The following is a 17565-nucleotide window of genomic DNA, read 5'->3' on the forward strand; positions in this document are numbered from 1 at the left end:
GGAAGCAACCAAAGTGTCCTACAGTAGATAATTGGCTAAAGAAGCTGTGGTACATATATACAGTGGAATATTACTCAGCCATAAGAAGAGATAAAATACTGCCATTTGCAACAACATGGATGAACCTCAAGATAATCATGCTAAGAGAAATAAGCCGGACAGAAAAAGTTGAAAACAACATGATATCACTTGTATGTGGGATATAAACCTAAAAGCAACAAATGAACAGGACAAACAGAAACTCATGGACATGGACAATAGGCTAGTGGTTACCAGAGGGTGGCAGGGAGGAAGAGGGAGAAGGTAGACGAGATAAAGTGAGTCAAATATGTGGTGACAGAAAAAAATCTAACTATGGGAGGTGAACACACAGTGTAAATATATATATGCCTTACTATTAAAGTGTATAGCTGAAACTTATTGGATTTCGTTAACCAATGTCCCATAACAATTAATTAATTAATTAATTTAAAAAAATAGTTCCAGCGATGCAGAGTGTCCTCATCTAAAGAATGGAGATAGTGACAATACGGAGCTCAAACAGTGGTTACTTGAAGTCACACTCATGTAGTGCCTGGCACATAATATACGGTTTAGGGATATTACTTCCCTTTGTGCCCATCATTCTGCCTGCTCCTTTGCCTCAGTTATTGGAGGGGGAAAACTACAGAAGGATTCCAGTACATCTCAGTGGAGGCACAAAGCTCCCTAGTGAAATCTTACCTCTACTCTAAGCACCTCCAGTTAGTGAAAATTCATAGATAGAGCCCACTCAGGCAAAATGCAAGTTTTCTCTCCCACTGTCTCTCTCCCTTACAATAAACCCACAGAGGATGCCCTCTTCCCAAGCTTATGGCAACTGCCTTTTACACAAGAAATCTATTTCATAAGTCTTTATCTAATGATACTTTATAGATTTTAGTAACAAAGTATATTTCTTCACCTTAAATGCCCTATAGAGAATATTTAAAACTACCCTGATTTTTGAAACAGAGCCATTGGTATAACATGTTAGCATATAGGCCAAGGCTACAAATAATAACTTAGGCCACTGATTAAAATTAATCTCTATACTCAAATTCCTCTTGACGGTATCATAGTTTTTTAGACAAAACTTTTGTATATTTTAAAGTAGACGTGAATTTTTCTTGGGATTCTTTTGCACTTTTTTTGTTAAAATCAGGATTCATATATGAAATGTGATGTATTGATATGCATATGAAAAGTAGCACTTTGTTTTTGTCCTTTTTTATACAGGTGTCTCAGCTTATTCAATTTATGATTGAAAATTGCCGTGGGATATTTGGAGAAGATATCATTTCCCTCTCGGGGGAGGTTTCAGTGAGATGTGACACTAAAGAGAATGCCTCAGGTATTGGGAATAATTGGGTTGTTTTTTGTGAGAAAGACACATGTCTGTGAAGATGCTGGGACAGTGGTGGTCCCAGAGCCCAGAAGCTCAGGTGAAGGGAGCCTCTGAGTTGAGTCATTGGGTCCAGGACTCCTTCCTGAGAAGGCCTGCTAATGTTCACACTGGTGGGGTTAAGAAAGGTATAAGGCTAGATGCCAAACTTCAAGAATTTGTTAGTGGTAGCATGATATATTATGATGGTTTTAACCTTTTTTTAAATAAAACTTTACAAGGAATGCTAATATACATATAGAACAACTGTAGTTAAAACTGGAATAGAAGACCCAGAGGCAGGCCTGGTCTTTTTCTTCCTCTCCTTCCTCTTAGTGATCCCTGGGACACCTCAGAATTCTAGGGCACTTTGAAACAGTTTAAAAACAATTAGCATCATGGCCGAGGTAGGGGGGAGACTTGACATTTAACCTTCCAGAATATGAATTCCAATACGACCAATTACTAGTTAAGTTACCTTTGGCCAATTATTCTATGCCACTGAATATCAATTCTACATCTATGAAACATGGATAACCATAATGTCTAACTTTTATGGTTGTTTTAAAGATTAAATAAGTAATGGATATTAAAGAACTTTGTCAAAGAGAAATTGATGGAGTTAGTAAATGGTTACCCTGAGACTACAGTTAATTATGTATACCCACGTAAGATGGCAGTCTTATTCAGAACCTAGGTGTACGTGGCACTGATTCCTTTATATGTTTCTTGCCATTTTTTGATGTTATGATGTGTCTCATTGCTTTGAGGAATATTACTTAAGAAAAGCCCATTTCTTCAGGAACTGAGATAATCTAATATACCATAACAATTTTATTTTACATTTTTGCTAACAATTGAGAAGAATGTGAAAGATCCATTTTTTCTTGAGAGCAGGAATTTGAACATGAAAAGAGAATTAAACTAAGCACCATAATTTTTTCAAGTCAGCATGTATTGGTAAGAAACAATGTTAATCATGGTTTGGTTTTTTCGACAGATATCCCTTGCTTCCAGATGAATGACTCCTCCTATGACAGCTTAGAAAATGAGCTTAATGAGGATGTTGATGCTCCATGCAGTGATGTGATAAAAAAGCTTGGTCAAGGAAGCAGAAGCATGGACTCTGTATTAACCCTTAGTGACTATGACCTTGACCAGCCTGAGGTAGAAGGTCTTTTAACCCTGAGTGACTTTAATTTAGATCATTCTAAACATGAAGAATTTCAGATGGATCTTGACTTAGACAATTCTAAACATGAAGAATTTCAAATGGATCTTGACTTAGACAATTCTAAACATGAAGACTTTCAAATGGAACTTGACATAGACCATCCTAAACATGAAGATATTCAAATGGAATTTGACTTAGATCATTCTAAACCAGAAGACATTCAAATGGAACTTGATTTAGACCATCTTAAACATGAAGACTTTCAAATGGAACGTCCTCTTGAATCCAAACCAGTGACTGCTGTAGTACTATATGGAAACGCCACACTGCAGGGCCGTGCCAGGCCCTCAGCTAACATGAACACATCCTGCTGCCTGTCCACAGCTGCAGCAGATGGTCCAAAAAGCCCCAGGCGGGTCCGGCGCTGCTCAGAGCCCAGCACCAACTATGTAGATTCAAAGCTTTCCTTTCTCAGGGAGTTTTATCGGAAAAAAAAACTCAAGTCCAGCTATGATCCAATTCTCTCACAAGAAGATGAGGACTATCTGAAGCAGAATCAACCCCTACAGGAAGAGAGTAAGGTATGTTTGAGGCAGAATTTAGGCATAGGCACTGATATCAAGAAAAATGCCACTAATAAAATAGTTAAGAAGAAAAGCTCGTCAGGTAATGAAGGAAATCATGTGAAACTTTTTTCTAAATCCAAGCCAGTGGCCATTTCTGTGGCATCTTATAGTCACGTGTCCTCATATGACCATCCCAGGAATGTGCCATTTGATTCAGGTACATCTGGATACTCCCCAGCACACACAACAGATGCCCTCAAGAGTTTGAGGAGACACCGGCGCTGCTCAGAGCCCATCATTCATGACCAACACTGCAAACTGAGCCATCTTGGGGGGATTTATTCAAAGAAACAACATAAAACCAGCTATGAAGCTGATCACTTTGACAGAGAAGATGATTATCTCAAACGGCACAAGTCTTTGCAAATGGAGGGGCAAAAACTCATTAATCAGAGTTTGGTCATGGGTATCGAGGTGGGCAAGAGTAGTGCCGTAAACCAAACAACCGAGAAGTTTTTACCCTCAAGCTTAAACACTTGCCCAAGCACTAGCTCTTCCAGTTTGTCCTCCCCAGGCACTTCTCCATCTGGCTCATCGGTGAGCTCCCAAGACAGTGCTTTTTCCCAGATTTCTGAACACTTCGTGTTTACACCCACTGATACTTCCTCACCAATCGATTGCACCTTTCAGGCTCAAAGAAAACAGGAGGAACTTTCTTCTGACCTTAGCAGTTCCAGCCTCATTTCTGGAATGCCTGGTCCCTCATCTAGACAGTCCAGCAACAACTTAGCTCATACAAATAAGGATACCATAGAGTGTCCCTCACATTCTGTAACTCTTCACCCCATCACATGGTTAAGAAATGGCATGGCCAGTCTGAAAAACTGGTCCCTCAGAAAGAAACCAAAGGCATACGGACTAGAGGAAAAGAAAATAGTTTCTCTCAAAAGATTCACAGAGCCACCTCCACATGCTTCTGGTGTTCCAGAAGCCAGGTCACTGCAAGAGAAAAAGGAAGATATTCCCCTAAGGGCAGCTGAAGAACTTGAAGCTGTGCAAGCAGCCGAGTGCTGTAGCTCTTATCCCAGCCAGGACTCAGAGAAATGCTTTAGCTCAGCACTCAACTTGGTGGAAGACAGCCTCAAGCTTTGTATGCAGTCACATGAAGAAGGACAGAGTAGTGGGCAGTGCTCTTCAGACATTCTGCCTTGTGTGAAATCCTCACCTTGCCCTTCAACTGAGTAATGCTTCCAGCTCAGACTGAGGGCTTATGGTCGTTTGTGATGTTGGGGACAGATACCCAACCAAAGACATTTAACCCACAATAAGAATCCAATGTCTACAAGAACAGAAACTGAGCTATAAAGGAGTTAGGTGTTGAACTCACATATTCACTTTTGGTCATTGAAAACAGTGACTAAAGAGTTTTTCTCTCTTTTTACTGTTATAGTGAATCATATAAACCTAATTCTGAAAGAAAAAAAGCAGCTTTAGAAAAGCCCATTCCAGAGGAAAAGAGCCAGTTTTAGTCTAAACTTTTTGCCAAATTGTCTCCATAAAGAAAATTCTTTTGTTGTCCTAAATATTAGCAATGATTATCTTTATGCTATTTTTTCCAGATATTTTATACAACAAGGTCATAATAATTATTGTCTTTATGTCCATTATTAGCTCAGTTTCTGTTCTTGTAGACATTGGATTCTTATTGTGGTTAACTGGCTTTGATTGAATGTTTGTCCTCAACATCACAAACTACCATAGGCCCACAAACTAGTTTATTCAAAATTATTTTTCTGAGCCACCAAGAAACTTCATGTCAAATGTTATTTCCCTGTTGTTCTAAAGGTTGCATTTTTCAGTTGGAGAGGAAAAAAATGTTTTCTGTAAGATCTAAGAAGTCCTTTCAGTATTAGCTATAGGTGCTACCTACCTCTAGAGTACATGGCTGTGTTTGCCCTAAGCATTATAACTAGCTTTTAGAACTCTGAGTCCAAAGAACTCCTTCATGATATTAACCATCTCAGTCACAGATGTGAAGTAGACTTCACCTTGTAACCAACCACTCCTGTATTTTGATTCCTAAGTTTCCATATGCATCTTTTGCAGTGTAATATATAAAGGCCAGGGATTCCCCTTACCCTTAAGGCAATACTACTGTCAGCACTGAAAGATGTGAATGAAGCTCTTATGATTTGGAGTGTCTTTCTGGAATAAATTTCTTCTCTACTTAACAAAATAACATTCTAGCCTTTTTTTTTTTTTTTTCACATTGATGAGTCAGAAATCGCTCACCACAAAAAAAGTAAAGCACTCACCCAGTTTTAAGCACAGAGGAAAATAGATGTTGCAGTTCTGAAATAACCATTCCTACTTTCTTTCTGTGTTCCCTTAGATACTCCTGTAATACTTAATGTGAATAATTTGTTAATATTACTGTAAAGTATTATGTGGTATGATTTGAACACAGAATACATGTCATTTTATTATACTCTGTTAATCTATAATATATTAGACTGATGCTTTATCTAAAAAGCTTTGAGTTTGTATAATATGTCCTGACAAATTTTACCACCATATGTTATGTAATACATGTGTATTTTTGTACTTGCAGAAACTGCTGCTAACTTTTAAATCGTTTGATTATCAAGGCACTGATAATAAATATATATAAACTCATGCTGTCTGTGAAATAAAATACCACTCTTCAGAGTTAACAGTCTCATTGGAGCAATATTTCCCTTTGTAGAATTGTTTTGGTTAATGACCCCAATATCTGCTTAACTTTGGAAATTTCATAAAATATAATTAATTTAGAATTGGAACTTTAAGCATTTAGTCATAGGTCATGGTCCATCTTTCTAGAAAAAGTTTTTTTCCCTTTTATATTTTTCTAATATTACCATTTACCAAACAAGTCATGCCACAGACACAGTCTTCATTTTTTTTTTTTAGTTATTATTTTTATTGTGCTCCTATATTCTCCTATCAAAAGAACCATCAACTCAGTTTAATTGATTGTACAAGATTTTCTTATCTAAATTTGAACCATTCTGACTAGAGTACCCAGTTGACCTCAGATATATACTCAGACATCAATACTTCTCAGGTCATATAAACTTATTAAATATTACAGTCTTCTCATGAATGTTGCATCTTTGCCTTCTCAGAGTTCATTGAGGTTCACTCGGTGTATGTTTAACCACCATTTCAAAGAGATTCACAAATATATAATACTTTAGTACAAAAAATTTGTTTGTTCTAACTGATCAGTGAAGACCACAACCTCAGTATCAGAAAGGTCATCAGTTGGATTCCGGCAGTATACACATACGCATTCTGTAAAATTTCTAAATTTTACAGAAATACAAAGATTATTTTATTTTTTAAAAAGTCTTAATTGAATAAAAACATTGGATTCAAGAAATTATCTCACGGTGTGTTTTTTTTTTTCCTTTACATGGCATGACATTGAATGGAAAAGACCTAATGTATCCTGAGGCTAATGGTATATTTTGTTTGTTGAAAAGAAACTCTAGGAATGCTATGTATCTTAATCCAAATTATGGTAGTAACTGTTGAACTTTTCCTTCCTGGTCATGTTTTAATGACTTGAGAGGAAGTCTTTGCAAACTGCTTATTTTAATACAGAGAAAAAACATTAATAAAGTTGAGTGAAGTGTTAGCTTTCTTTACTATCTCTTTTGGTTATGAGGATATCTTACAAGCTAAATTTTCTACTGAAAGGAAGAATGCTATTGAGTTCTGTACTATACCCCAAGTATGAGTCCTATTCTGTTTCTGAGCCACCTATGAGTATAAATCCTCCATTTGTATTTGTTTGTTCTGTTTCGTTTTTAATGCAGTGAATTCCTTGAACTTCTGAATAATGTCATCAGATGTGTGGTAAAATTGGCAGAAAGCTCTGGGGTGGACTTTAGAAAATTTTGTTTTGAAATCTCAAGGAAATACACACAGTGGATATTGGATGTATATTGTTCCTTAATTTGTATGGTGTGTTTTCTGATCATGCTGTGCCAGAGCATACCTACCACTTTTAGAGAGTTCAGTGTTTTTCTAACCTATTTAATTTATTAAGGCAAAGCAAATATGTTTCATGGAGTTTGATTTTTCATGGCAACATACAATACATATTTGGCACACATTAATATTTACATGCTTATCATTTTCATCTTGGTTAATTTTACATTACAATAACTTAGATTTAAATTTCAAACTTCTCCTTGCAGCCTCTTGATCTGCTATGAGGAGTGAATAAATTGGCTAAAAACCTGTATGTGTGAGGTACCTATTATTCTGGTCAAGTAAAATGGATGCTATAAAGAAACACTCCTTCTCTGCTGGGTCACAGGGGCTATGATACTTACAGCCTAAAATTCAGGAGAAAAACAGTTTATATCTTTGCCTAAGCATTGAGATGGCTGAGAAAGAGAATCATCAAAACACATGAGCACAGAGAAGCTTATTGCTTAAAGGCACAGGAAATGAATAGAGGGGGAGGAAAGCCAAAAATGATCTAATTCAAGTAAGAAACTAAATCACAAGGAGGTCAGTGAAATTTGAAAAGATGAAAAGAGCATGGCTGGGAGGAGATGGAGGTGTTACAGATGATATAAATGCTATTGAGGCAGTTTAATTTTTATTACGCGGTCTGTTCCAGACCTTAGGGATACAAGGTGAAAAAAGATCATTTCTGTCTTCAGGGACTTTAAACAACTCAGGGAAAAATTGGGCTGTGTAGAAGAAAGGGAACAGTAACATTTATTGGGCACTTATTGTTGCCTGCGTCCACTGGAGATGAGTGCATTATATATGTACTTTTACATTTAAAGATCGCAGTAGCCCAGTGTAGTGGTTATATTCAGCTAGAGTCTCATTCTGACTCTCTTTTTCAACTTTTCATCTTAAAATAGGGATTATAATAACACTTCCTTCAAAAAAAGCACACACAAATTATATATGTGAATTCAATCCAAACCTAACGAGTTACTGTGTCTCCACTAGGTAGCTCCAATTTTAGAAAATCATTCAGTATCAGAAAAATTCAGAAAGCTATAATTTTCAAAAATAATTGGGCTGAAAATTTTGTCCAGACAAAATGGTACAGACTTGTGTCTCCCTGATCCTCCATGAAGTAAAACCACATGGTTAAGATAATCATAACTCTTCAAAATAATGCAAAAGACAACCAAAGAAGGATCCTAAGAAGTGATTTAAAAAAAAAGGCAAATTGGTTCAGAATCCCAAGATTGGAGAAACAACACAGTAGCAAAGCATTTTACATCCCCTCATCCTATAGAGGGCGACCAAGGCCTGACCTTTCACAACCTAGCAATAGAAGGCTGCCCAGATACACTCATTCCTACCCAGTGGAATCCCTCTGACACTGTTGGGTAAGCAGGTACCACCAGCAAGAGGGAGAGATGAGTGCCCCTCTAATAAGTGGCCAGGGAGAGAATCGTTCTTTACTGCTAGGCTGAGACTCCCTTCCCCCTCTGGAGATAGTCAAGTAACCAAGCAATAAAAGAAAAAGGGACTCAACCACAATGAGCAGCTCAACCTGGGAAGCATCTTTGCCCCAGCACCTAAGTCTCCCTTCTCACACCCGAAGACACTGGGTGGCCAGATATCTTGGACAAGAGGGATCCCACTGCAAAAAGCATCAAGCCAGGGCAGTCTCAGGCTATGCGACAAAGAGGTCTCCCTAGCAGAGAACAGATCAAAATTGCACCACAAAACCTCTAAAATTAAACTCATTGGGCCCACATATCCCAATTACAGGAAAGAACCTGTGTGCTAAAGCTAAACAAGCTGAATATCTACTAAAATAAAAGATTTAAATAGGACCCAGAGTCTCCTAACAGAAAAGACAAAATGTCCAGGATACAATTAAAAATCATTTTAAAACAAGCATCTTAAAAATGTGTCAACAACCAAATACAAATTATCTTGAAATAAATTTTAAAAAAAGGTTCAGCAAAGAAATAGAAGTTATACAAAAAAAAATATGAAAATTATAGAACTGAGAAATACAACACATTTAAAAACTCATTGAGTGGAGTCAATAGCAGAGTGGAGGTAACAGAGGATAGAATCAAGGAACTTAAGGACAAATAGAATCTACACAGTCTGAACATAGAAAAGAGACCCAAAAAAAAGCAAATAGAGCCTCAGTGACCTGTGATACAATAACAAATGTTTTAACTTTTTAGAACTTCCAGAAGGTGAGAGAGAGGGTATGGCTGAAACAGTAGTCACAGAAATAATGGTTAAAATTTCCCAAATTTAATGAAAGACACAAACCTATACAGTTAAGAAGGTAAATGAAACTCAAACTGGATTAACACATCATAATTAAATGTTTGGAAACTAAAGACAAAAATAAATTTGCAATCAGAAATGACACCTTGTCTATAAAGGCACACCAATTTACATGATTGGATCTGTCATCTGAAATTATGTTGGCCAGAAGAAAGTGGCATATTTCCCAAATGCTAAAAGAACTGTCATCCTAGAATGTTCTGTTCAATGAAACTATCCATAAATGAAAGGGAAATAAGGACATTCTCAGATGAAGGAAAACTTTTAAAAATGTGTCACCAGCACACATACACTTGAAGACTGGCTAAGGGAAGTTCTCTAAACAAACTAAAAGCGAAAAGAAGGAAATCTGGAGCATCGGGAAGGAAGAAAGGACAACAGGAAGTAGAAATAAGTACATAATGATAGACGGTACTTCTCAGGAGTTTTATAAGTTATCTTTGATTCTTGAAACAAAAAGTCTGAACCATTTGATACTCAAGAAAATGATATTTTAAAATGGGAAAAACAAAGGACCCTAAATGGAAGTGAGATTTTCATAGGTAAGTGGTGAAATGATGATACCCGTAGAATGTGATATGCTACGTATGTATATTATAATACTCAGAGCAACTACAGACACTATATATTTGGAGACTACATCCCTCCTAAACACCATAAGTAAGTCAAGGTAGAACTCTAAAGAAATGTTTAAACTACAGAAAGGCAAAAAAGAGAGACAGAGCATCATAAACCAGAGAAAATAAACAGAAAACAAATACTAAATGGCATGATTAAGCTCTAACATGTTAAGAATTACCTTAAATATAAATGATCTACATAAACCAAAAAACAAGGATCGACAGTGGAATAAAAAAATCCTACCTAACAACATTGTATCTATAAGAAACACTTCAAATTCAATGACATAGTTTGGTTGAAAGTAAAAGGATAGAGATATACCATGTTAATATTAATCAAAAGAAAGTAGGAGTGACTATATTAAAAAGTAGTATGGTATACTTCAGAGCAAAGAAAATTACCACAGATAGAAAGTGACATTATATAACAATAAAAGACATAATCCACCAGGAAAACATAAAATTCTAAGTGTGTATGCACAAATGACAAAGCTTCAAAATATGTAAAGTAAAAAAAAATGATATAACTGAAAGAAGAAATAAGAAAAATTACCATTATAGTTGAAGAATTCAACACTCCTCTCTCAACTACTGATAGAACTAGATTGAAAACCAGCAATGACATAGAACATAACATCGTGAACTAAAAGAATATGATTGACATTTATGGAACACTCCATCCAACAATAGAAATAAATATATTCTCTTCAATTGTCCATGGAACATGAACCAAGATAGACCGTATCCTAGGCCATGAAACAACCATCAATATTTTAAAACAATTTAAACCATACAGAGTATGTTTTCTGACCACAGTGCAATCAAATTAGAAATCTACAACAGAACGATAATGAAAATTTTCAAACACTTGGAAACCAAACAATATTTCTAAATAATCCCTTAGACACAGAGGAAGTTTGAAAGGAAATGTTTTAAATCTTAGAACTCAATAAAATATATATATATATATATCAAAATATGTAGGATACTGCTAAAGCAGTGTTGAGAGGAAAAATTATAACAATGCTTACATTTATAAAGAAGATCTCAGTGAAATATTACTCAGCCATTAAAAATGAAATCCTACCATTTGTAACATCATGGATGGAGTTATTATGCTGAGTGAAATAAGTCAAATAGAGAAAGATAAATACCATATGATTTCACTTATATGAGTAATCTACAGAACAAAAAGAACAAACTAATCAAAAACAGACTCACAAATATAGAGAACAATCTGGTGGCAGCCAGATTAGAGGACTGGGAGAATGTAGTGAAGGATTAAAGAGGTACTAATTAGTAGTTGATGGATGGTCACAGGGATGGGGAGCACAGCATAGAGAATGCAGTTAACATTAATGTAATGGCTAGGTGGAATATAGAGGAGAGAAAGGCAATTAGGGGGATCGTTTTATAAGTTATATAAATGTCTAACCAATGTACTGCATATTTGAAACTAATAAAATAAAATAAAATTTAAAAAATAATAAAAAATAAAAAAGATCTTAAATCAATGCACTAACTTCCTACTTCAAGAAACTGGAAAAAGAAGAACAAAATAAACCCAAAGCAAGCAGAAGAAAGGAAAGAAGAGTAGAGCAGAAATCTATAAACTTGAATATAGGCAAACAGTAGAGAAAATCAATAATACTAAAGGTTGGGTCATTGAAAAAATAACAAAATTGATAAACCTCTATTAAGACTGATGGCAAAAAAAGCCCACAAATCACCAATATCAGGAATAAAATAGGATATCATTATAGATTCTGCAGCCATTAAGAGGATAAAAAGAGAACACTATAAATAAATTTTACACTCGTACTTTGACAACTTAAAAGAGTGGAACAATTCCTCAAAAAACACAATTTACCAAACCTCAACCAAGATGAAGTAGGTAATCTGAACAGTTCCATAATAATTAAATCAATTGAAATCACAATTTAAAAGCTCCTGAAGAAAATTCTCTAGGCCTAAATGGTTTCACTAGAGAATTCTAACAAACATTTAAAGAAACATTAACACTAATTTTTCACAATGTCTTCCAAAAAACTGAAAAAAAAGGAAATACTTCCAATGCATTTTATGAGACCAATATTTCCCTGAAAGAAAAGCAAACACAGTACAAAAACAGAAAATTACAGAACAATGTCTGTCATGAACTAAGATGCCAAAATTCTCAAGAGAGATGGACTCTAAACCCAGATCTTTCAACTCTATTTTTCTTTCCAACTAGGCTATAGATGTATTTGTTATTATTTGCAACATAAGACACAGGAGAGACTAGATTTGAATTATATGTAACAACTGAGTAAAGCACATTTGAGAAGTAATTTTATTCTTTGGGGAGCAGAGTCTCTACTCTCTCTATCTATCATTGAATGTTGTGTATTCACAGTCACCATTAGGGAAATGTACTGGTCAAATTTCTCCAGAGAAACTGACCAATAGACATCCTGTGATCAGCTGTCCGCAAGCTAGAGACCCAGGAAAGCTGGTGGTATAATTTACCACTCTCTGTTCTAGAGGGCAAGAAAAGATGAGATGAGACATCACAGCTCAACAATGAGGGTAGGAGGAAGGGGATAATTCCTTTTTCCTCCACTTTTTGTTCTAGAAAGGCGCTTTAGGGATTAAATGATGCCTACCTGCTTTGGGGAGGGCAGTCTGCTTTACTGAGTACAGCAATTCAAGTGCTAGTCTGACCTGTAAATACCCTCACAGACATACCTGGAAATAAGGTTTAATTCATGCACCCCAGGGCCAGTCAAGCTGACACATAAAATTAACCATCCCAGTAAATATTAACGAATAGTGACAATGATGCAATCAATGGTCTAATTATTTTGGAAATTTGTGATTTTTATGCTTTGGTATCTGTCATTTTCAGATGTTTCATGTAAGGCACTTCTATTTCAGGAGACCTTCAGTCAGTCCTGCTTTCCGTGCTGATGTTTCAGTCCTACTTTCTAAAGTTGGAAAGCTTAGCATATTTCCCCAAATTATAAGACTGTATTTTGAAGTTATACATGAGTGCACTGAACCATACACCTCAGATGATTCTACCATGAGAAATCATGTGTGTGGAAAACCCAGTTGAAAATTTCTCAAGTCAGAAATAGAGTGAATCTTGAGTGTAGGAAAAGGTTCTTCCATAGTTATTTTTACTTAAAATGTGAACATAATACTGCATTTTAACATAGCAAAAGAAAAATTAATATTTATGACTAATTTTATAAAATGGAAGTTAAGGAAAGTCTTTTTGTTGCTATCCACTTTTGTATATAAAGTAATTATTATTTTGACTGTTGAACTCAAGTCACAGAAACCTAAATAATGAAGTTGTTGCTTTTGTTAGAAGTGAAGATTGTTATGAAGCAATTTATCACTTCTCGTGATTTTAACATTCTCCCAGGTTATGACTTGGTGAAAGGTCTGCAGGGCAAAAGATGGAACATGTCCAATGAACTGGGAGACAAACGACAACTTACAGTACCTGCAGTAAATGAAAATGCCAACTCCAATCATTTGGATATCTAAATTCTTTCACAGTTCTTATCCTGCCATCCAGGACTTGGTGGCTGCTCTTTTCGAAGAAGTAAAGACATCTTGTGCCTTATATAGAACCACACACCACTTAACAAAATATATGATTATAAAGCTTGCCTTCCTAGAAGATATCAGTAACTGAAAATATACGAGATTTCAATTTAAAGTGCCACTGAAACATGTTATAAACTATATACACAACTATATGTACATACACTCATATACACGTTGCTTTGAGGCAATTAAGTATATTTTATTATTCTGCTTCAATAGAGTTTTTGACTCATACCTCTCATGTCTCCAGAACATTTGGCCAAGACCTGTGTCATGGACTGAATGTGTCTTCCACACTCCTATGTTGAAGCTCTAATCATTTCGGAGATAATTAGATTAGATGAGGTTGGGAGGACAGAATCCACATGATGATAGTCGTACTCTTATAAGAGACCAGAGAGCTTGCTCCCTCTGTGTCCCCTATATGAGGAGATAGCAAGAAGGCAGCTGTCTGCAAACCAAGAAGAGGGCCCTCACTAAGAACCCAAGCTGCTGGCATCTTGACCTTGAACTTCCCAGTCTCCAGAACTGTGTCTGTTGTTCAAGCCACCCTATCTGTGTTATTTGGTTATAGTAGCCTGAGCTGACTGACTACCTCTATAAATTTCCATTGAGGGAAAAGTTTGCTCTCCTACTCTTTCCATTGCTATCTTCAGTGTTCTACAGGTCCTGATGTGTGCAGAAAGCCTGCAGGGTGAATGATTAATTTGGTAATGTTAATCGCAGAAGTTTTCTAAAGCAACCTAGGATGAGTGTGATGTTTAGCTTTTTTTTACTCACTGAAGGCTTAGCCACAATGTGGGAGTCTGGAAAGAGAGCAGAGGAAACCGCCTTCTCTCAGCCACCAATAATGAGACTGGTAGGCAAGACAGCTCAGTTTATTTTATAATTTTGTTTCGGCCTGCTTTTCTTTATCTAGGAACAGTTTAGATTAGAAACAATCTACTGACATCAGAAATAACCATATCAGTACTGTGTATGTCAATGCTGTGCTGAGCAGTCTTGACCTAATTTTGACAGACAGCTGTCACATGGTACAACTGAAAGGTAAAAGCTGTTTTGGGATGTCTGGTCAGTAGTATGTGGAATCTGAACATGGAATGTACCCACATCCGCTCATGTTTCAAAGATCTGAAAAACCCAGCTACTCTGTGGCCCTTGTTTATCTGCGTTCTGATTTACACCTAAGAGGATGTCTGTGTTTCCTCTTATACCCCTATGTTTACCCTCCTGAATCTCAGCTTCAACAGTAGCCATTATTAGGTTACACTCTGTCTGAACCTGGATAGATGTGGGCCTGTTTTTTATTCTCATTTGACACGCTCTATTTTTAACAATTATAGGTTTGAGATTCGATCACCATACTCTTCCGCACTGCATGAGGAAAGTGAGAGGTTGTTGTCGGCAGCCCTTGCAGGTGTATCTGATACATTGAGCCCCTTAGTCTTCAGAAGATAGATAGGTACTGTGGCAACCAGAGAGCCCCTTTGTTCATTATAGTGTGCCATGGATATACAAATAACATTACTTTGTATGGGCCATGATATGAAAAATGTAGTGAAGCCCTGCCCTGGAAGGGTTCTGAGGGAGAGAGCATTGAGCTTGCCTACTCCAAGGTGCTGCCAAAAGGGAATTAGGACCAGAGTTTGAAACTGGTGGCTTTGCCAAAGAAGAAAGTCCAGCCAACTTGAAGGTTGATGGTTATAACTCCAGAAGACTGCATGGGTGGGGTCGAGTTAGAGAAACTAAGAATCATATATAAGGGGAGTTCTTCTATTATATTTATTCATGTACAGTACTTACACACTCTAAAACATTATTCTATCTTACACTAACACTGTCCTTTCCATGTAAAAAGACTTTCACACATATTATCTTAATTCAATTGTCTGTGGCAGTTCGGACTGTTGTGTCATTTTGTTACCAACGGTAGAAAGACCCCATTTTAAGAACCCCAGATGGGGTTAATTTTTCATTAGGTGTGTTGAGAAGCTAGTCATAAACCAAAAGTGAGCGTTAACAGCGCGAGCTTTTATTCTATGCCCAGAGAATGGAGAAGCCGGAGCATAGCTCTCAGATCAACTTCTTCTCCCTTAACGGTGGAGAGGTGGCTAAAATAGCATAGTAGAAATGTAGTGGAGGTTTAGGTAAATACATAAGAGGAAACTTCACGGGTTTCCAGGAGAAAGGTGCAGTAGCTCATTCTGGAGATCAGGGTTCCACACACTGTTTGTTTCTTTATGATCACTTCTGGCTGTTGTCAGGGCAATGCGGCAGTGGTGAACCATCATGGCAGTGCCGCAGTGGTGATTTGTCCTTCGGTCCCGTCGGTCGTGGCAGCGAGGCAGCGGTGAACAGCCATTGGACTGGTAACTGTTATTTCCCATGGAGACTGTATTAGAAAGAGTTTTTCAATCTTTGAGAGGTCATTTAGACAGTCATCTTGGTTTCACTAGGTTTCAGGTAGTCATGTCAAATTCTTAACTGCTGCCCATAGGCCTCCCTGTGCTCAGAGATAGAGTTAGAGCAGAAAAGAGGATCAGTCAGGCTTCTTAGACATTCAGGGAGGTGCTGTAGCCGGTCATGGGTAACAGTTTTACGGAGAGGATTCTGAAGGGTTACGTAGTGAAACCAGGGTCCAGAATGTAAGTCTAATTTCTACTAGCCATGTGCTCATTCTTCTATATTATAGTGATTCAGTTATTTGCATGTTAATATTTTATTTCAAAGTAGATGTCTCACAGAAAGACAAAAGGTAGTTCAAAGTAAATATATGTCTTAAATTTAGAAAAGAACTTTAATTCCTTTACAGTAGTCTGTGTTGTCATAACATTTGTTTTAATTAAATGCTCAGATTGATTCTAGATTGGACGATTATGAGTAAATGAACCACACTGATAACAGTGAGAAGCTTCAGCTCTCCGAGTGGTTGAAACCTTTTTGTGAAAATAAGACATAGCCCCTAGGTTAAGAATAACTTTCTTGTTCCTTTGCAGAGACAATGTCTCTGAGGCATGTCTCCACAAATAAATGCTGCAGGCATGTACGGAAGACAAAAAATTGTTCAGACTAGCCACGATAGGATTAATAGTTAAATTTTTATATACTAATTTATAAACTTTTGTTCTAGCCTTGAAACTTGAGTATTTAAAAGCTTTCCTCAGAGCCATTTTAATATTATGTTAATTTTAAATGTATGAATTTGACTTAAATTTAGCTGAAATGCTTGATTTTTTTCTTCATAAAGGGACTGGAGAAAACAAAGTATGAAAAATTGCAGTTCATTTAACTTAAATCTTTATCTTGTTCTTTTTTTTTTTTTGATAGACTTTCTTTTTCTTTAATCTAAACTAAGAATAACCAGATTCAGAGTGATTTAGAAGTTTCAAAAATAGTACTGTATCTCTTGGTTGACATGGTTAAAATTCTAATGAGAGACTAGATCTAGGGTTTTATGTAAATAGTGTTTTCTGAGTTGTTGAAAATAGAACAAAACATTTTTTTCTTCAGTTATCCGTCTACAACTGCATTTTCCTAGAAAGGCACACTACTATGTTACCACCTTAAACTCTCCAATATAGTCAGTGTTAATTCATTAACATAACACATAGCCACTGAGAGTTTACTATGCAGAAAGACCAAGTAGGGCACTGGAGGTATAGGGGAGAAATGGTGGCAAACCACAATGGGTAGGTGGGCTTATTCCTCAGATCTCTGAAGAATTCAAATGGACAGCCACTCAAACATTTAGTACAAAAACATCTTGGACAAAAAGCAAATAAGTTCCATTTTTATGTATTATCCTTCACATTGTTGCTATACAAATCAAGAAAATTATAGCTTCTGGCTCTGAACCAATGTGCT

General features: G+C 36.4%; 1 protein-coding gene across 1 annotated transcript; it reads left to right on the plus strand.

Annotated features, from left to right (window-relative positions):
- Positions 1-1212: 1212 nt before the first annotated feature.
- Positions 1213-5856, plus strand: LOC120606280 (rho GTPase-activating protein 20-like). Its single transcript, XM_039867392.1, is given in 3 exon segments — positions 1213-1372; positions 2403-4368; positions 4370-5856. Coding segments are annotated over 3 exon segments (2217 nt in total). The 3' UTR covers positions 4461-5856.
- Positions 5857-17565: the final 11709 nt, after the last annotated feature.

The sequence above is a fragment of the Pteropus medius genome, unplaced genomic scaffold (genome assembly GCF_902729225.1).
Source record: "Pteropus medius unplaced genomic scaffold, Ma_sr-lr_union100, whole genome shotgun sequence".
In the NCBI taxonomy this organism is placed as follows: Eukaryota; Metazoa; Chordata; class Mammalia; order Chiroptera; family Pteropodidae; genus Pteropus; species Pteropus medius.